We start from the raw sequence: 21,399 nt of genomic DNA, 5'->3' as shown, positions 1-21,399 counted from the left end.
GCCCTAAAGGTTTTAGCATTCGATTACCTTGATACTTCAATGCTTTGTTTGACACTTTGATACGAAATGATATGTTATGTTAATTGAATTCTATTCTACTGCACGGCATACAATACAGCTTGAGCCTATATGTTTCTAGTGAAATAACGCTGACCGAAAACGGCAGTGTCACGCTCTTGCCTAGCCATATCAGCAGGTGGGGCTCGTGTTGGTAACAGTTTTGGCGATAGGACTGATTCAAATACTTTCTTTATCTGACTGTCGATATGTCATAAGTAACATTGGCCGATCAATTTTTTGTTGATGTTATTGAAGGGAGATGTATTGGTCGAAGGTTCCTCAATGGTCAATCTCCTCACTTCTATCTTGCTTGAAAGTCAATGTATCTGAAATTTCAATTTATTCCGAAGTGCCTGGCGGTACCACTGGAATCCAGGACAGAGCCCCGGGGTGGTTGGGAGAGCATTGGTCTTCCGAAACGCCACCAAACCCTTCCACGCCTGGATCGACCGTCTCTGGTGGATAGGGCGGATAGAGTGGCTGGTGCCTTCCGGAGCATCGTCAACTTCTTGGCGCTGGTTGGTGAGATTGAGCACTTCATCAGCGACCGGGCAAGGATGGTCATGAAGCGGGTGGCCAGGTTCTACTCCTCCGAGGAAAACTTAGATTGTACATCTTGCCTGAGGGGACGGAGCAAGCGAGGAGTCACGGGCACGGAGGGCAGGCATCTTGTGGTCCAAGAGATGACGTGACGCCTCGCCTTTTAATGTGCTTTTGTTCTCCCTACTTCGTTATGCCAGACATTTCCGGGGCTCGTCATTACAGTGAGATCGTAATCATGGACTCCAATCCCTAAATTTACGTGTAAGCCACGTAATGCCGCGAATAAATGTCTGTGCATAATTCATTTTTTCCCTTGTTGTACTTGTTTAATAAAAATATAAACAATGACGATGGGTTTGATTTTATTTGCGTCAGATGACTCGACTATTTTGCAATTGTTGATTTTAATTATGACCAAGATGTTAAGACTAAAATGTACCATGTGACTCTGTGGCTGTGACTCTGTGACACATTGTTTGCGCACTTGCTCAGTGAAATGACCTATTGACAGTTGCCTGTCAATTAAAATACTCCGTAGACCATTGTTTTCAATTTTTATTTTTTAATAACAAAATAGAAAATAACATGCAAAGCGGATACTGAATTTTTATATAATTACTTGGATTAAAATTTAAAAAGCAGAAAATTTAGGTCATGCGACTTCTTCTGAGTGATTATTCTGATCCCGCCCCAAAATGTCCGTCCCCGACATCATCCTTGAAACTTTCGCTAATCAAATTTCGGCTAATTTGATAATATGTATTACACTATCAACTCGATCTTTATTTTTTTAAGTGGTAACTTAAAGATATACTAGATAGTCAATGAATCCGCATGGAGTGCACGTATTCTGAAATCCACATAGCGGTTGGGCTGTAGTGTAATCAATTTGTGCGTGGTTTGGAATCCCCATGCTTACACCCACATTACCACTAGATATGATCAACGTTCACCTTATTATTGAACTATGTATACTAATTTCACCATTACCCACAAATTCAGTCAGCTTGGGTCACCCTAGCTCCCACCTACTGTGAGGTCCAGTCAACCCATTCAGATGGAAATAACTTTTTGCTTAAGAGATTGAAGCAGCCGAAAAAAACGTAACAATCACTTACTGTTATCCAGCTTTGAAAAGTTATTATTTTCTTGCAATTATAGTTTATTTCACTTTGTAGCGAATCTCATATTACTTTCCGATTACTTTTCCGGCCTTTTTGGACTCAGAATCATAGAGCTGGCACTGATCCTAGTTCCCTATCCACACTTCCACTTGGTGATTTTCTTTATGCAAACTATCCCGACCAAAAATGATAGCGGATTGTATTGTTAAGTGGAGTGTATTATGAAAATAAGAGTTATCACACCATGATGTGCGTCATTTGCCAAATGACCCTGTTAACTACCACCGGAGTGCATGCTAATGTAACGCAAAATCACTTTCCCCTTCCAAGAAATATTTTGTCAAAATTTAAACTTGTGCCAGTTGAAAAGCCAAATTGTCGGCACAAGCTTTAAATCATTGCTTTGTACCTTCAGTCTTGTCAAAGCACGCATGCATGAATAGTTAAGATGTTCTGTAGATCTTTCTGCCTCTATGGTAGTAATGTAATAAATATTTAAAACGTTCAGAACAATCCCATTTGGACCAGCTTCTATCCTATTTGATGAAGAAAAAATCACACATGAAAAAAGTTTTCAACGTGCCAAAAATGGATGCAAATCCAAGTGACTTTTGAACTACACTTTACTGAAAAGAGGTCAAAACCTTTCCGCCGGTTTTGGACAAGTTTATTATATTCAACCTTAAATCAATAATTTCACATCAGGTAAAATTATCCTTTACTATAAGCCAGATAAAATCCATATGAACCATCGAATTAAGAACATTATTATTTAATAATTATTTGATATTGTAGTACCCTGCAAGCCACCGCTAGGGTGTGTGGCAGAGGGTGAATACACACCAGGCTAATTTTGACCCGAATATCACCCTACCGCGGTCGGACAATGTTATTCTGATTCATTATCGTTAGTGGAAAAAATGACATCTTAAATCCATCTGTTCTACACTTAATCTCTCTAATTTTATTGATATGATATCTGCTACCGTAGAACAATGGGGCTAATAATATATTTTCAACATCATTTCCCAAGATACGTACTTCCAATGTATGCAGGAGCTGTAATCTATAATTTAACCTTCGCTTCGTGAGTGAATCCCATCCTAGCTGCTCTAATGTTTTGGATACGTTATCAAGTATATCGTAACAACGTTTCACAAATATAGCCCCTCTGCGTTGCACGCGATCCAATTCGGCAATGAATCTAATTTCGTGAGGATCCCATACACTAGAAGCATATTCTAAATTAGGCCTAAACAGCGATAGATAACATTTCTCTTTGATCTTTTCAACACATTTACTCAGCACTTTTCAAATAAATCCTAATTTTTTTTATTTGTCCACATCTTCCCCGTGTGTGTTTCACCCAGGAGAGATCTGAGTGAGGGTAACGCCTAAGTATTTTATCGGGTCTATGCATTCCATTTCGGGGCTTCCCACCCAGAGGGCGCGGGTTCAAATCCCGGCGGTGTTGAATATTTTTCAGAGGAATCTCGATCCCTACTTGAGGTGCTTTGTGGAGGGCAATTTGAGTGAGTACGCCGTCCGTCGGATGGGACGTTAAGCTGCGGACCCCTTGGCGCCTTTCGTAAAGAGTAGGCTAATGCCGACGCCGGGTTTCTCTCCACCCTTCATCCTTTCCTGTCCATCCCCTATGGCGCAAATGAACTCAGCAGTCGGTCGCCTCCCCTAAATACCACTACTACTACATTCCATTTTGGTGTTCCTAATGCAGGCGGCGTTCAGGAGTAAATTGCTCTTTTTCCAAAAATTCATCACTACGCAATTTTTAGTTCTAATTATAATTTCCAAGCGTAGCGTCAACGTTGTATAGCATTGAGGTCATCAGATAAAGTTACTGTGTCCTCAGGATCACTGATATCACGATAACGGATCATGAATATCACTGTATCATCGGCAAATAAGCGTATCTTACCAGTGACAACGGAGTGAATGCTGTATATATAAAATAGGGATAAAACAAGTCCGATAACACTTCCCTGGGGAACACCTGAAGTAACTGCTACTGCATTTGACCACTCAATCTATGACTACTATATGTACCTGACGAATCAAAAAATCTTTAATTCAACCCAGGATATTTTTCTTCATGCCATATGCTTATAGCCTTGTGAGTAATTTATATTGAGGTATTTAATAGAAAGATTTCTTAAAATCTAGAAAAACCGCGGGCACAGGAAACTTGCTCTCTCCCGAAATAAGAAATATTAGCGTAAAACAACATTATAACACCATCCACATGGTGATAAAAACTCTACAACAGACTGGGCCTTGTCCTACAAAAAAGGTGGACTCATCAAATACTTTTCGGCTGCAGTTCTGGAGTTATTTGTTAAGAAAATAACATGTATATTTCTTCTTTCGCCAGAAGTGAAATTCAGAACTGCAAAATGTGTGCATGATCTACGTTTTCCCGTTATTACTTTGATTAATAACGAAAGCGGTACCAGAATCCTTCAACTTTCATTCTATTGAGCCCATCTCCACGGGCAGTTCTCATTCAGGTCCATCTCCTTTGGGCTCATATATTTTTATGACGCGTGAAATTTCTTCGCATAAAATCCATTTTTGCTTTGTTTCATTCATTATGATCAAAAAGAGTATCAATATCATAATTAACCATAAATAGTGACCTCTTGCATCCTACTTTCAACACTAATGCCATAAAGGATTGCGAGACCACAGGGTGACTGAACGACGCCATTTTTATCTTATGGTATTTTTTTCTGAGCGACAAATTTATCCTTAAAGCTTTCTGGGCATAGGGAGATTCCTTCCTCTTATACTTTAGAGGTTTAAAGAGATAACGCAGTATGAAATTAGATCAAATAAAGCGTAAATCGTGATGCCTTCCTTTCTGTTAGCGAAGCGGCAATTAGATGCACACATATTGAGATTTAAATTGGCGCTCAAATGCGGATAGCTATTTTATAGAAGTTGCACATTCTGACGCTTGAGTTCGGAGAGCGCTGATTACTTTCGTATCTTAAGTGTCAATATTGAATGTGGATACTTGTCTTAAAACTGTGATTAAGTTTTAATTTTTATGTTAAAGAAATATTTGAATGAAGTTTGCGATGAATATAATAACATCATTTTCATGTTTCTATTTTGGTACGGATTGATATGTAATTGCATAACGTTCATTCCCTCATTCAAGGGCATATTCGAGTAGACGATATTCTTAGTTCACCAAAGATGCAGAATAATGGTAAGTGGAAGGAGATTATTAACTGATGGCACCCTCTATTTATAGAATTACTTTAATGAATATTTAACCGGATATATTATTTTCCAAATACTAGTTTATTTTCTTTATTTTGTAAGCATGAATATCATGTTTGTAGGTTGTGTTAATTTATCTCTTTCGCCTGTTACTATTTATTGAACCACTGCAAAAATGTATATAGTCTATGCTTAAGCCTTCCTGAATATTTTAAGGGAAAATAGCGAAAAATATGTAACATTTTTGAAAATTACATGAATGAAACTGTATTAAAGACTACTTTCTTTTAGTGGGAGATGGAAACGTACATTCGAATGCTGTTATTGTCACTGGATTTGGACCATTTAAACACCATATTATTAATGCTAGTTGGGAAGCTGTAAAGCTCCTTCCAACTTTAAAACTAGAGGAAAATCTTGGTATAAAGTTGATAATCGAAAAAATACCTGTGTCATATGATGCTGTAATTGACATTGTGCCTACGCTCTGGAAAACCCACAACCCTCTTGTAAGTTTTCTACTCTTTTTAGACATTGTCTAGTATTCAGTTATTTGCTCTATATAGATGTATCCTTCCTGTTATGGCTATCATTGATGACCGTATCACAGCTATTCGTCCATGTTGGTGTGTCGAGCATTGCCAAAGACATTACATTAGAGACAAAAGCTAATCGATCTGGGTATTGGAAACCTGACGTTGATGGAAATTCTCCAAAGAGTGGCTGCTGTCCTTGTGGAAAGGATGAGTGTATTTCGTCATCATTAGACGTTGAACAAATCTGCTCAGAAGTGAACAAGTGTGAACGGGGTACTCTGGCATGTGTGTCTTCTGATGCTGGGCGGTATGTTTCATTTCAATGTTGTTTGATGAAGATTTTAAAAATTCATTTTAACATAGCCAACACCACATCAACAATTTACATGCCCATACATCGACCGGAAACATGGAGGTCCTTCACAGTAGTGGCTGCCTTTTGAACCACTCCAACAGAAACATTCAAGATTCAATTGTCTATACAAGATGATCACCTTCTCTTCCTTATCCTTCAGATTGCAGTCGTGATATGAGTTTTCACCTTTGCATTTATTGTGAATGAAAATACCAAGTTTATTTGATGTAAAATGTTAATTATTCATACTTTTAGATTTAGATAAGTCTACTTCCAAGTTCCAGTCGTGTTCCTATTGAGACGTTGTCCCTCTGCATGATGCCTGGCCTGATTTTTTTGTTAGAGTCCCATCTAGACAAAAATTAATTTTCTGATTACCCAATTAATGACATTTCATCTTGAATCGAAAGGAAGACGAAATTTTTGGCTTGTTTTCTCATATTTATCAAACATGTATTTATAGAAAGCAAAATGAAATGAGAGTTAAGTTTTTAAAAGTTGTGCAACGAGTAGTACCTACTGGAAATTTTAATGTCTTTTCAATTCCCATAAGGCTGCAAACACTTTAATTCTGGGACGTTATTGACTGAAATGGTTTCATTTTTATAAATGCATGTCTGACCTTTAACAGCAGTCACCAGCAGTTGATCATTTAACCACCTGTGTGGAGCACAAGGAAATTTTGATGGTTTGCATAGAAATTTCAAATAATTAGGTAGAAATATTACTTTAATATGTGGCAATTAAATACACTTTAGCAATTAGTTGTAATTAAACTGGCTTAATTACAATTTTATTTTTTAATGAAACTGTTATTATCATTATTTTTAGATTCACTCAAAAAAAATTCAATTTATCGGCCAACAGGGTTTAGAAGTGTAAGTTTAGGGCACCAAAAGTTCAAAACAATTGGTGACTGCTGGTTTAACAAATGTTTAGATGTCTCCACAAATGACCACTGTATAAACTTAGGTGATAAATCAGGAGTTGTAGCAGAAAATTAACGTTGATTTTGGTAGTGAATATTTGTTTTCATAATTTTCTTTTTCTAACTAGGTTATTCCAGTATGAAGATCACAAATGCAACAGACTTTTGTGTGAGAATTCTTCAATATTTCATTATTTTTGACACAGTTTGCTGAGATTGATCTGTTTTCTTTGAATTTCGGTTGCATCGATCATTTTAATGATTCCCCTTATTATTTATGGCATCATTTTTCCAAATTCAAATAGGTATTTCAAATTCCTGAAAAGTGAAAAATTTTCGGGAAAACAAATAAAAATCAAGTAATATAATTGTAAGGACATCTGAATGGAGTAATTTAGAAACAAAGATTTTTCATTTACTTAAAGTGCTGCCATAACATGAGGAGTTCCTTTATTTTTTCTATGCTCTCGGATTTTTTCCCATGCCTGTCGTAATAATAATAATATTTTTACTGGTCTCTGACCATACATATCATGATGGTTTAGGAGTCATCTAATACAAAGCAAAGTACAAAATACAGAGACACTTCAACAGTATTAGCATTCTTAAAAAAATAACATGTATATCAAAGGTAATTGGTTATCATATTTGTGAAATTTGATACTTATTCCTATAGAACCTCCTCTTTTTTTTGGTCCTTACTGCAGTTATTGACGGGTATGACAATATTTTCACTATCATTCCTGCCAGTGTCTTCTGTTTGAAGGTAATAGCTGCAAAAAAAGTTAAAACTGTTGTCAGATTTTGCTAGCAATCATTTTAGTTGCACAAAAATGAATAGGATGAATTAAAAGACTTGGTAAATTTGTTTCACAGTTTAATTATCTTTTATGTTTCAAACCATCTAATCCATGAAAAAGGCAGGAATGATAACATTGGAGAAAATAATGGGATATATTTGCCACTTTTATCTCTCTTTTTTGGATTATAAGATAACTGTTTTGCATGATAACCATGGTCTGTTATGATTATTGATTAATCTCCCTTATATTCTGCATCAGCATGGTGCGGTCATTAAAAATATTCCATTGGATGAAGTTCTTTTGAGTTTCCAGCCAGAAAAGGTAATCAGCAGCCAACGTTTTGACTGCTGACTCTTTCATTGTTATGAGGATAGAAAAATAAACTTTACACTTCCACATAAAGAATTAATACTTCGCGCGGCCATGGTTTAGATGCTGTGCATCATCACCTTAATCAAAGCCATGGTTGTATGAAGTATTAAACCTTTATGTGGAAGTGCGAAGTTTCTTTTCTACCATCAACAAAGTTAAGCCTGAAACTGTTATGTCTTGCATTGTCCTCAGAGCTTCGACAAACCTGAGAGTACTTCATCCATAACATTCACTAGTTAATCACCTGATCTTTCAATTATTTCATTGTTTATGCATGACCAATCACATCTACATTTGGGTAAATATTATTATTCTATGATTACCCTCTGAAAGTGCATTTAATATTATGGGTTATGGATTTTCCGTTCAAGAACATTAGGATATACAGTCTGTGTTAACGTGAATAGTTCTTATTAATGGAAATGATTACAGTTATCTTTTCGATATCATTTGAAGAATAGTTTGGGTCATTTGTCCTATATTTCAAGTCCTATAATGCATGTAGTTAGTGCAATGCTGGAGTGATTAAGGGTTAGTATGAGGTATGCATGATTTAATTACAGTAATAAATAGAAAAACACAGCTAACCTGTTTGAATTGTTTTCATTTATTTTTCATTTCACATGTATTCACATTTGTGTGTTCAGTCATGGGGGTGATCAATCAATGGCTTTCGATGTTTTCATCTGTGGGTTTTTATCTTAAATTTTTGGAAGCTAATTAGCAGATTAGAATATATGCCTAATAATGATGTATAGTTTTGTGGGGAAAAAAGTTAAAATATGGAGGGGAAATATGATATTTAACAACAATTTGGTCAAAGGGTGAGGTGTCTGCATGCCAGAGATCTTCTTAACTATGGATAAACATTGACATATGAAATAAATGACAAAGATGCACCCATGTTATATCATCTTGCTTGAGATTTTTCATAAAATAAAAAAGGGAAGCCATGAGCCAGTGTTGATAAAAATTTCCACCTTACCAAGTTGATTAGAAATGTTTGTTGTGTCACATGGTGACTTTTTCAATGACTTTTGTGTTAAAATTAAAACTATTGATGGCATTAGTGTTTTAGTAGAATGCAACATGGTGAAATTATGTGTACATTCTTAGATTGGGTCAGAGTCTAGATGAAAACATAGCTGTGTTTAAGTGAGGAGAGCATTGCCGATTAGTAATTTCCATGACCTTAAATCAGGAGAACCGTAGAAATGACAGCATCCACCAATTAATTCTACATCATGTGATGTAAATGCGAATTTTATTACCTAATAAAAATTAAGTAGCTTCAGGCGCGATGTGGTGGAAGTCGAACATAATGAATAACTGATCGAAGCACTTTTCCACTTGATAAAAATTTTGTTTTATTATTTTACGACCAGATTTCAATGTATTACATCATCATCAGGTCCTTATCATCATCATCCCTGAGCCCTGAGAAATTGAGCCCTGGGATAAGTTAATATGTAAATGTGTGGAAATCTACCATGAAAATAGTCATTTGGTTTATTGGGATATGAATTCAGATCTCCCAATTTATTATCAGCACACCTGACTGGGAAGTCTTGATCCATTTTGCAGTGAAGTGAAATTGTTTTTTTCATGATGGAGCTCCACATATGTGTGCAATGTCAGAAGGAGGACATATATTTGTTAATCACTTTTTAGCAGGGCTCATAATTTAATATTCATTGATATTTTATTTTCAGATCGTCAGCTATTGTCTTTGGAAAAATAATTATTATGATTTTTATACATAGTATGTATTTAGACTTGGGCTGTGATCCTGAAAATGTCGTACTGCATACTGTTTACTGGGAATTCCAATTACATTGTGATTTCATTAAATTTCTAATTGTCATTCCTAATGACGAATACCAGCGTGCTTTGTGTATTTGACTTCTATGTTTTGCTTCCATTCTAGGTGATGTCTTCTAAATAAATTTCTTATCAAAGTAATTTACAATTGTCATTGGTAAATATCCATTGCCTTTAAACAGAACAGAAGTCTCTTGACTAGTCCTAATTATTTTTTTTTGAACAGTGCTGTAAAATTCTTTGCCTTGATGAGAGATTATCAATCTCTGAATTTTGTAAATGGAGGAGGTGTTTGCATCTGGGATGTCACATCTTTATTACAACTCCTTGAAGATGATCTCACAGGTTGAAAAACCATATGCAAACTATCATTCTCTAATAAAATGCAAAATTTCGTAGAAATAAAAACAACATTTAATAAGTTTTAATTACAAACATTATACAATTCAAGTTTTCTAATAACAGTTGTAGGTTAAATGGTAAGCAGAGTGAAGAGAGTGATCAGAAACATATACATTCTGTCCTTCACTGCTTTTTGTGTAGAAGGGGACCACTGATGTTGATTTTTTTAATTACACAGCATTTGAAATTTTTCCTAATTGCTTTTTTTTGCATCATAATAATAAATAACTTTAGTTTGTCATTTAATTTAGTTAAATTGTCTGTTTCTTAGTTACTTCATGTTCGTTTTAATGTAATGAAATAATTCAAATTCATGAGGTATTATGTATTCTATACAATTTTCCTGATACTCGCAAAATTTGATGTGAAGCCCATTCATAGGCTAAGATTGTGCATCACCTGGGTAGGATGATCCCAAATCATTGATCACTTTGAGCAAAAGGTAATCACTATTGCCATAGATATCACATGTACTTAATATGGTATAATTTAATTGAAGTGCTTCAAGTGTTAGAAGCCTAAAGTCAACATATTAGCTGTTTTTATGTAAATTTGGAATTGGATCTTAACCTCATTAATCTAGATACCAAACAACTTTCATGGCAAATTATGTTTGACTAGTTTTGTACTCAATTATTAAAAAAACTATCTGTAGTTTTCAGTGCTTATTCATTAAAATAACCAGTTTTGTCATTTTCAGATAATTATCAGAAGTTCAAAATTAACATTTCTTGGCATCTTAACATATATACCGGTGAGATGACAGGAGTGGTTGTAATACCCCACATGGGAAAAATGAAGGTCAACTTACCAATTGCTCAACTCTTTGCAGAGGGGGCTGATGTGAGGTTGAGGGGAAGGACCCTCCCCTGTCTTTTCCCCCACCTGGACCCCCCCTTTCATCTCATGGGTTTATAAGTTAAATACCAATTAATTTTAACTTTGTCCTGTAGATAATGAAGGGAGTCCAGCTATGTTATTGAAATAAGTATAGAACGTAACATTGTCTAATTAATCATTATAAGGAATCACACCTATTCAAAGCACCTGAAATTGATTTGATTAGTACTTTTCTAAACGTCTAAATAAGTGGCCCCTGCAATGTTTGTGTTTCTATTATCTCCTAAAAAAAAGGGCTTGCAATAACAATTTGTTGCTTTTTCTTATTTAGTAAGGATTCTTTTTGAATTGGGGAGCTTTTCTTTATATCTTGTCAAATATGTGTAGTGATGGATCTTCATTTATTTCTTTGTGAACAGAAATAATTTAAGAACATTTGTGTCGCAATTCACTCTACTAATAATTAACACATGCAAATCAGGGAGTTACATAACCAGTTTTCTCAATGGTGGGAATGTGTTCCAGAAATTTGGTGAAAGTGTACCAAATAAACTACAGGGAATGGTATGAGTTAATTATGATTTGTGTTATATGTCTATATCTTTGTTAACAGAAATAATTTAAGAACACTGCATTTGAATTCTCATTGTTAACCACTAATGATTAACGCATACAAATCAGGAAGTTACATAACCAGTTTTCTCAATGGTGGGAATGTGTTCCAGAAATTTGGTGAAAGTGTACCAAATAAACTGCAGGGAATGTTATAAATTAATTATGATTTGCGTTATACATACCATGCATAGGTTGAGTTTACGGATGTATAAAGTCTTGCTGATTCCTTGGGAACCAAAGTTCCCCATTGCTTTCCATGAGAATTTTCACTCAATCAAGATTTTTGCGAAACAATTGCTTGCTTGTAATTTAATTGCCAAATTGAATGATGAAGCTGACCAGTAATTTGAAAATAAGCCGAAATTGTGTGGCTATTTTCACCCAAACACCCACAAATTTAACCTGTTGTAAATGGGCAACTCATGGTAATGATGGTTTTTACAAGTATGAACTCACAAGTGTGTTATGGTGGTATCAGGTTATTTTGAATCTATGACACTACCTTCCACTAATCCTAACCTTTGGCCATATCATTTTTCCATGGTTCACAATTTTAATGTAGTGAATAACTGTATGTTGAAATGTAAATCATATTTGTCATAACTATATTTGTTTTAGGAGCTAGTGCATCTTGCCAGCATGCAGTTCAAAGGGAGTGGAATCATTTCTTCTTCTTTCATTTTTTACATATTTTGGTCTGTCATAAAAAAATTCACAAGGCAGTCACTTTTCAAACATGATACACACTTTTAATTTTTCTATTAACACCAAATATTTTTACACGTGATGCACATTGTTGAAAATATTTTCTGCCCACTTATTTTGTGTCCGTAGGAATGGAAAACTGTGTTAAACTCTTGGCCTAATTTGTGAGTGAGAAACTGATCAAAGGAAGTTCGATTTTGATACCATTGGCTGATAAAATACTGCTTTTATTACTTAATTTGTAGAGATTCTAATTGTATGAGTTATACCATGAATGCAGTTTATGTAGATCACTTGTTAGGAATTCATAAATTCATATTGTGACAAAAGCAATATGATTTCATATAAAATATGCAGTTCTACTTTTTGTAAATGGAATTTTCTCTTTCTTGCAATTGTAAAAAAATTGCCGTGCATCAGACTTATGAATATTATTTAAGAGAGAGTTTGATAATGTTAGTGAGGGTGTTCTTAGATTGTGTGTTTGCAATAGTTCTTGCTGTGTTGAATTTCAATATACTCATAGTTAAGTTTTATGTTATGTATGTGGGTCAAGGGCTACTCAAGGCCATCTCCTCCATCATCAGATTATTTTCAAGTCTGTTACAGATCGCCCACATGGTTGTACTCATTCTATTTTCTTGAAAATCCCTGACTGTAAAATGAAAAGAAAATCTATCTAGCGTTCTTATGTAGGAAGTAATCCAGAATTTACGAATAACACTACACAATGCGACATTGGCTCTCTGTCATAAAATCACCCTCTGCAACAATTAATCCAATGACACCTGTGATGTACACAGAAAGGTCTGGAATTCCAAACGTAATATGTATAAATTCCAAGAAACTGCAGGAAATGCGGCAATAGTTTCTTTTCATGGAGTCATCCGCTAAATGTTATTGTGCATTACAATGCAACAATGTCAGAGTGTAAAAATCATTCACCTTGACCAGGATTCGAACCCAGATTCCTCAATGTCCAGCTGAGTGATTTAGCCGGTTAAGTTACCAAGACGTCCTCTTACACCAAGATTTTGAGGATTTTAAAGGAACAAGATATTGTAAGGAAATACCACCCATACAATGACACCGGCATTTGTAGTCGTGTGCAATGTCCCCAAGTCCACAAGGTTAAAGCCAACTTTAAACACTAGGGGCGTTTTGTCTTTGACAAATTCCAAGGAACTGCGGGAGATGCCATGACGGTAACTTTTAATGAAGTCATCCGCTAAATGTGCATTACAATGCCAAAATTTCAGAGTTTAAAAATCATTCACCTTAATGGGGATTCAAACCTGAATCCTTTGAAGTCCAGCTGAGTCTTTAGCAAGTTAAGCTACCGAGGTATCCTCTTATTTATAATCTTGTATAATATGTATATCTTGGGAGTAACGGAGGAAATCTGATGAAATCATCCAAATTTAAACCCAGACCGTACATCTTATAAATAAAAATATTACATTTTCTGAAATTGGATCAGTATTTTTCACAGCAGTAATCACAGTTATCCAGTCTCCCCAGAATTTGCTTTTGTTCATTAATTAGTTTGATGAAGTAGGTAAGTGCTGCTGTTGTTAGAATGTATTTATAGAGAGCACATTTATTCACTTTTACCAGTGTGTATGCCCATATGCCCTCTTAAGGATAATGTAAGTCATAACATGAGTGTATCCTGAGGTAGAAAATGGTGTGCCCTCCATTGAGTATTAAAATAAAAAAACTTTTTGTGGTTGTTTAGCTCTTGCTACCTGATTTACTTAAATCTTCACATTGTACTTGCTCAATTCAGCTAAGCACACATTTCTGATATATCCTTTACCTACTCCTAAATCACAATGCAGCACCTAAATTTTACTTATGTTTAAAAATCTTTTCATTCATGGATATCTTCGGCCATTCCCTCACCAATCCAGTTAAAGACACAGACTTTGACAAATACAAAGTTCTGCTTTAGGATTTATGTCACAAAGATAGCTTTGTGGAGAGTGTTGCATTCAGTCCTGAAGTCATCTTTGGGTCAAGTGAGTTCCATTGCATTTTGATCAAATGGCATTTGATGTTGTGTCTTAATCACTGATTTGGCTATTTGTGGGTGAGCTTGAATTTCCTTCTTCTATGCAGAATTTAGTAGGAATCCATCTTTATGAGCAGTAGTAGTTTTTAGCCTGAGGCAAACAATAGCTAAGATCATTTGCGCCATTAGGACTGGAAAGTATGAAGGCTGGAGAGAATCCCAGTGTCGGCATTAGCCTACTCTTAACGAAAGGCACCAAGGGGTCTGCAGCTTAACGTCCCATCCGACGGATGGTATATTCACTCTAAATGCTCTCCACAAAGCACCTCAAGTAGGCATTGGGATACCCATGAAAAATATCTGCTGCCTCTGGGATTTGAACCTAGGCCCTCTGAGTGGGAAGCCAGTATGTTAGCCACTGCACAATCCCGATCCCTCCATTGAAATGGATGTTTTGTTCTATGATCGACTCCACAGATCATTTTCTTTGTTGTACCTGCTTCAGTTGACTCGACAGATGGACTGATGATCTTAATAGCGCTCATTTTTTTCACACATGGCCCGCGTTTTTGAAATGACAGAAATAATCTCCATGTACGAGAATAAGAACAGAATAGGGGGATCAGGATGGTACTGGCTTCCCACCGAGAGGGCTCGGGTTTAAATCTTGGTGGCAACAGAAATTTCTCAGTTGTGTCCTAATCCCTACTTGAGGTGCTCTGTAGAGGGCACTTTGAGTTAGTATGCTATCTGTCAGCTTGGACTTTAAGCTGCGGACCCCTCGGTGCCTTTTGTTAAAAGTAGGTTAATGCCCATACTGGGTTTCTCTCAACCGGTCATCCTTTCCTATCCATCCCCTATGGTGCAAATGATCTCAGCTGTCAGTCGCCTCCCACAGAAAGAAATACTAGGTATCCATCTTCCTGGTTGAAGTTAATCGAGTTCTTCATACTATCCACAGCTTCCCTTATGAGTGTGGGGAAAAATAGAATATTCTCTCACCAACACCCTTGTCTAATCGAATTCTATGTGGCGTTTCGGTCTAGCCTGTGTATGCATGTTTGGTGATTGTTGCGAGGCAGAATCCACCACTGCACATAGAATGTGACGAGAGACCCCAAGGCTAGCCATCAGAGGGTTTGTGTATACTTTAGTGACCAAAATGCATAAAAAATCACTCGAGCCCAAATTTATTCAGGGCAAGGAAAAAATGTTGCCAATAAAACAACTTATTTGATGGAAAACTTTAATATGAATTCAGGTAATAGTTGAGTAGATTATCAGTTGTAATGGGAGTAGTTTTATCTCAATTTAGTAGGAAATTATTTTTTTTTAGTTTTAGCTACATCTTTATATTCACAACTCACGACTGTTACAATTGATGCATTCAGAGAGTTCTTATTTTGAAATATGATATAATTAACTTGTTTTTTTTTCAAAATTTTATTTTTAAATTAAATACTGTGAAAATTTGAAATAAGTAATTTATTTATTTATTTTAAAAATGTTCCTGCCATTAGCAGCCATGTGGAATAATTGGGTATAATAGAGATGCATGGACTGGATGTGGATTGCCTGCAATTCTTTTTGCTCTTTGAATCAGTATCCCACTCACAATTACAGCCACAAAGTATATGATTGTTTTTTTTAATAATTGATTTTATGAAAGGACTACATCAGATATTTTTCAGCAATGTATTAACAAAATTAAATTTATAGTTGTGTTTCTAACTAAAATTTTACTGCACTGCACCTTCTTGTTTTAACCAATGCTTCCATGAAACTTCCAGGTACCTCTGTGAGTTCACCTATTACACGTCATTAAGTTTTGATAAGGATAGAACAATTTTTATCCATGTGCCAGAGCTTGACAAGCCACATACAGCAACGGAGTTAGCTGAAGGCATAGCTAGAGTAATTAAATCAATGATTGCCCGTGTTACTAAGGAAAAGTGTTTTGAAACTATATCTCTCTGAGAATTGTTATCTGTGCTAGAAAGTGCCTATGTGGTGCATGTTGGTTTAGTTGTTCATGGTTTTTTTGTTTGACTTCATCAATATTTGCATAACTTAAAGAGGCTTCAATGCTTATTGTTGTAATCCTGTTTTCAGTATTTATTATTACCTAACATTCATAGTGCAAGGAAATGAATGGATTGTTCTTTTTGGTTATCCATTAGCCATTGTATAATTGTGAGTGCTAATGTGTACAAATGTATGCTATACTTTTTGGCATATATGTATTTACTTATAATGTTCTATGAGTAATTTTGGCATCTAATGTATCCAGTCCTTATGTACTATTTCTGTGAGGTCTATATTATTAATATAAACTCCTGTTTCAAATACTACATATCATCCTTCCATTAAGAAACTATCATAGGCTGAGGTCATTGAAGGTATTTGCCTGTTTCAAATATGTAGTCCTAATGTAATGGTCATAGTCTCTGATTTTCTGAAGCATCTTGGACCCACTAATAATAATTAGTGCCTGCCAGAAAGTTTGAATAATTGAATTATGCTTTATTGTTCCATTGGTTTGGTTCACCAATGAATTCTTGAGGAGTTGAATTTTTTTAAGAAGAGAGTTAGTTTTATACATGTGGAAGTAATAAGTCAAAGTGCTAATGGTAGTAAAGTCAAGTCAAAGTGCACTATAAGGAAATATAAAAATTAATTTTCTGATTATGACAAAGCATATTTTTGTTTTTTCTTTTGGTTTCCTCTTGGTTCCCTCTTCATTTAGTCCGAATGAGTTATTTTGCTATCATTACCTTATTTATGAGTAAGAGGGAAACATTAAATAATCCTAAATGTGCATGGAAGTCTTCCGATTCTTTAAAGCTTATGTGTTGATCATTGTGTGTTACATTAATTTGCTGTGTATATGTTTATCCATCCATCAATTTTTAACTCCAAAAGTCTCCATGGACACCATGATGTACTGCTTGTATCTCCTGGACTCAAGCCTTGGAAAATCTTGAGATTACTTTTGTCTCAAAAAAGTCAACGAAAAATTCTTGGAGGAGCCTCTGCTCCAAAATGTAAAAATGAAAAATTCCTCACCAGCAGCTTAAGATGTGTAACTTGTGATAGATGTGACAGCATTGCTTTCATTGACTATTATATAAATAATTTGATTCAATATAAATGAAGAATCACATTTGTCTGGCTTGTGGTGTAGTGTTCTCTTTGCTCTCACAGACTTGAACATTCCATCATCAAACAAAATACACTCATCAATCTTTCCTGCCTCCTTTGGATTTCTGCTAACAATCCCCTATCCAACCTCACTATGCATAGTTCTTCCTAGTTTGTTTTCCCTTTTGACAATTTTCCTTATCTATCTTTCTCCTCATCCATATTTCAAAAGTCTCAAATCTCTGCGCATCACTTCACCTCAATGACCTTGTTTACTCTACAAAACCATGCTCAATGTCAAATTTTTCATGAGCTATTTCTTAAAATCCTTATAAGCCATCCCTTTTTTGTCAAGGTTTTTTAACCTAATGCATTTCTTCTTTTGTCCCATTTTGAACCATTTTGGTCCAAACACTTCCAATTTTCACCTCATCTCTATGATAGGGATATGGTTATCATGATTATTACTTTTGCCTTTTATTCATAAATTATACCTTGGAGTTTGTTTTAAATGAAAGGAAAATAAGAAAAAGCAGTAGTGTTTTTTTCTTATGCAAGTTTTTTGCCAGCATTTATAATATGGGGCAGTTGAAGAAACTTCATGGTGAACTTGCTTCAGAATCCTCTCCACTCATCTCCACAAGTTATTTCACTTCTTTACAAACATACTTGTTCTGGCCGCCTCCATTGACAAAGGGTCTTCTGTATCCAGAGATTTCTACATATAATGTCATCCTAACCAGTTGCAAAGCCAAATTGCAAGCCTGCTGCAGAGTAGGAAACAACGGTCTCTCAGTCCTTGGAAAAGAAGGATGTGTAGCTACCCTCAGATGGGAATGAAATCAGCTCATTGAACCTACTGGGTGAATATGTCCTCTGAACGAATAATGCACAGTAAAGTAGCTAAAGGGTTGAATGGAATGGTAAGCTGCTTCCTCATGTTGCACTGGAAGTTGGCCATCCCTGAAGAGCCTGATCTTCCTCAAGGACTTGAGGATTCCTCCACATATATTGGCCAACCCTTCTGTCATTCCCTGGTTGGTTCTCTTGATGCAGCCCCAACATAAACAGTGGTAACTGATGAGCACCAACACTATCCTCTCCAAATCTCATAGCTTCTAATCACCCAGCAATCAATATGTGTCACTGTTCACTGGATGGGGAGCCCAGGGAATGAATGACTTAGTAGTTATTAATAATTGGGAAAACTTTATCTACACCCTAAAGATCTCACCTGGATAATGTCAGGTGAGATTGTGTTTTTGGCTCTTGTAAGAATTAGGTAGTAATGTGGTAGTGTAGCAAAGGTTTCCTTTGTATGGGTTACATTGTCTAAAATCAATATAGAGGTTTCCCGGAAGCTGTGTATGGTGAGCTGAAGTCCTGTAATAAGTTTCGTGATGGCACTATTCTTAAACTTAGTCTACCAGTGCTCATCAAAGTGAAAAGGTACTAGTCATGGTTCATCTAAATCTATTTTAAATATGTACATGGTACTTTAAATTCTTAGCATATCCAGGTGTGATGTGCCACTAAGATCTTTGGTACCATAATTTGAAGAGATTGTGTGGTAGATGACAGCACGAGCAGGCACCACCTATCATAGGCCTAGAGAAAAAAGAATAAGCAAAATATAGTTTTGCAATGCCACCAACACTGTTGGATACATATATGTATGTGGGTCGCGGTAGTCCAGGGGTAGAGCATTGGACAACTGACCGGGTTCGATTCCCAGGCAAGCCTCTCTGGGCACCTGCAGCTCCACCCGAGCTATGTGATTTTTCTGGTACGAGGTCTTCCTGGGAAACCATAACCAGCACAGGGAACTGGCCCCCCTACCCTGATATGTGAATTTCACATGCCGTTGGGTTTAGTACTGGGTGAACTCTACCATCACCTATCATACCGACCTTCAGGTTGATTACTGTGTTTATCTTAGATTACAGAATGTATTAATTCTGGCGCTAACATGTTTTTAATCGACTCAGTCCCACTACTTTTAGGACAGACTTTGTATATACCTGTATAATAAGAAGAAATGGCCATTTGTAAAAGGCATGAAGGGTTGTCACTTAACCGTAATCTGGTCTCATATCGAATATTTTGCAGCTATTTGAAGTCGGTGTAGAGCGATATAATTTTGTGAACTTAGTAAAAGGCAAAGAAAACCCTCCAGATCCATGAAAAATTTCGAAGGACGAACAGGAAGCCTCTCACAATCATTAGAAAACCTACCATGAAGGCCACCCGAGGAAAGAAATAACTGACAAAAGGTAACCAGATGGCAATTTTCAAATCGCACCATTTAAGTGCGGAGAATTAAATTTATGGACGAAATATGGAGAGAAGTTCGCGCTTTAGTCCTAGTGAGAACTCCGAGAAAGTTTACGCCTGGCACAGTAATTGCACGTCATCACCAGGCGCTAATTTTTTTTATAATGAAGTCAATCAAAGAAGTAATATATGTATGCGGCGGAATCCTATAACTTCTCGTTCTTTAAAAGCTTCATATTTCGCCTTGGTTTTACCATTTTGTGTATTGGTGCACGTAGTTCAGTAACAATGGCTTAGTTTGGTACTAATCCCTTCGGTTACATCTACACGTGTAACCATTTCGGAGTGATTTATCAAGCAAGATCTAGAATTTCACTTTACCCTAGTTGGTTTTTTATTCTTTGGCACATTTATTGGGTGGCGAACATATTGTTATCTTGTATGTATTGCGGGTTCTCGCTGCGGTATCATCAATACAGTGGTTATTCCAGTCCGTTGAAGGAAGCTTGAAATCACCTATTCTCCCCAATAACCCTTTTCGTGTCCTTATAAATAAAATGCGATACTTAGACCCGGTTTTATAATGTATCCTAATATCTAATCGTTAGTTTAATTTGGAGATAGCCGACAAATCCGACTTTATGAACAATGAAGATTTAGTATTAGTGAATGTTGTAACTATAGTAACATCTTCTGACAGGTATTCAGAAATTTAATGCCGTAACATAACTAGAGTCAATAAAATTGAGTTTCGGCCTTAACCAGAGGTGCATATGGAACCTCTTAACTTTCAGTTTAACGAGGCATTATAAAGCCTGACATTAGTCATCTAATGCGTGTTGTGCGCCTGAAGTTGAATCGGGTGGCCTGTAAAATGAGCATACGTGTATATTTTTTACGATTATTTCTCTTTATTGCGCACCAAACGCTCCCAATATGGTCACCAAATTTGTGCGAATAGCTTTTACAATACCAACTAATACTCCTCCGTTCCTGTTGCCCCTGCCTCGTGGGTAAATGCTGCAACTCGAAGGGAAAAATCTTCATCCTCGGTTAGCCAGACCACCGTTCGCAAAACTATGTCAGCGCTTGAACTACGAGATATATTTTCGATTTCGGCTTGTACCCTTCTACAATCCTATAACAATTTTGTATTATTGTGTCTATCCGTTCGACCTGTAATTTCTTTATTTTTGCTTTACCTTGTTTATCGCGCGTTTCAAGAGGGTTTTCGCTTGCATTACTTTCTTTACTGAAAGTTCTCAAGAAATTCCCCTTATTAATTATTTACCAGGGATGTGGTACTCCATTGGTAGACTGACTGGAGGATCCGAGTGAATGTTTATGACGCCTCTCCGGGCACCCTCACCTTCACTCGGGCCGTGCGATTTTTCGGACACCAGAACTTCATGGAAAACCATGGGCGGCACAGGGAAAAGATCTGCCCCTTCCCTATCCTGATGTTTTAATTTCACATGCGGTCGGGTTTAGAACTGGGCGAACTCTTACCGTCACTTGTCAAACCGATCTTCGGGGCGATCACTGTGTCAATGATTTTTCAAAAATTAATTGCCCTAGAAATAATTTTTTCTAAATCTACCAACACAAAGAGGGCAGGCA

General features: G+C 36.2%; 1 protein-coding gene across 2 annotated transcripts; it reads left to right on the top strand.

The window, feature by feature from the left end:
* The first annotated feature begins 4,746 nt into the window (after positions 1-4,746).
* On the top strand, positions 4,747-17,062 carry LOC139694269 (pyroglutamyl-peptidase 1). Of its 2 annotated transcripts, XM_071592729.1 has the most exons (5): positions 4,748-4,774; positions 4,909-4,959; positions 5,265-5,482; positions 5,584-5,816; positions 16,155-17,062. In XM_071592729.1, exons 2-5 carry the CDS (start codon positions 4,947-4,949, stop codon positions 16,339-16,341), a joined length of 651 nt encoding a protein of 216 aa, XP_071448830.1. In that variant the 5' UTR covers positions 4,748-4,774; positions 4,909-4,946; the 3' UTR covers positions 16,342-17,062. The 2 variants fall into 2 exon arrangements, with proteins under 2 accessions (XP_071448829.1, XP_071448830.1); XM_071592728.1 differs by having other exon boundaries at positions 4,747-4,959.
* Positions 17,063-21,399: the final 4,337 nt, after the last annotated feature.

The sequence above is a fragment of the Hetaerina americana genome, unplaced genomic scaffold, assembly GCF_022747635.1.
Source record: "Hetaerina americana unplaced genomic scaffold, ioHetAmer1.1.p SCAF_5, whole genome shotgun sequence".
In the NCBI taxonomy this organism is placed as follows: Eukaryota; Metazoa; Arthropoda; class Insecta; order Odonata; family Calopterygidae; genus Hetaerina; species Hetaerina americana.
Note: the sequence above shows the minus strand (reverse complement) of the source record. Positions and strands in the feature narration are given on the sequence as shown.

What these genes read in the sequence shown, in the direction of transcription:
- LOC139694269 (XM_071592728.1), top strand. An exon ending in GGAAAACCCACAACCCTCTT is followed by an intron (nt 5,483 to 5,583) that starts GTAAGTTTTCTA and finishes ACCGTATCACAG; the next exon opens with CTATTCGTCCATGTTGGTGT. An exon ending in GTGTCTTCTGATGCTGGGCG is followed by an intron (nt 5,817 to 16,154) that starts GTATGTTTCATT and finishes TGAAACTTCCAG; the next exon opens with GTACCTCTGTGAGTTCACCT.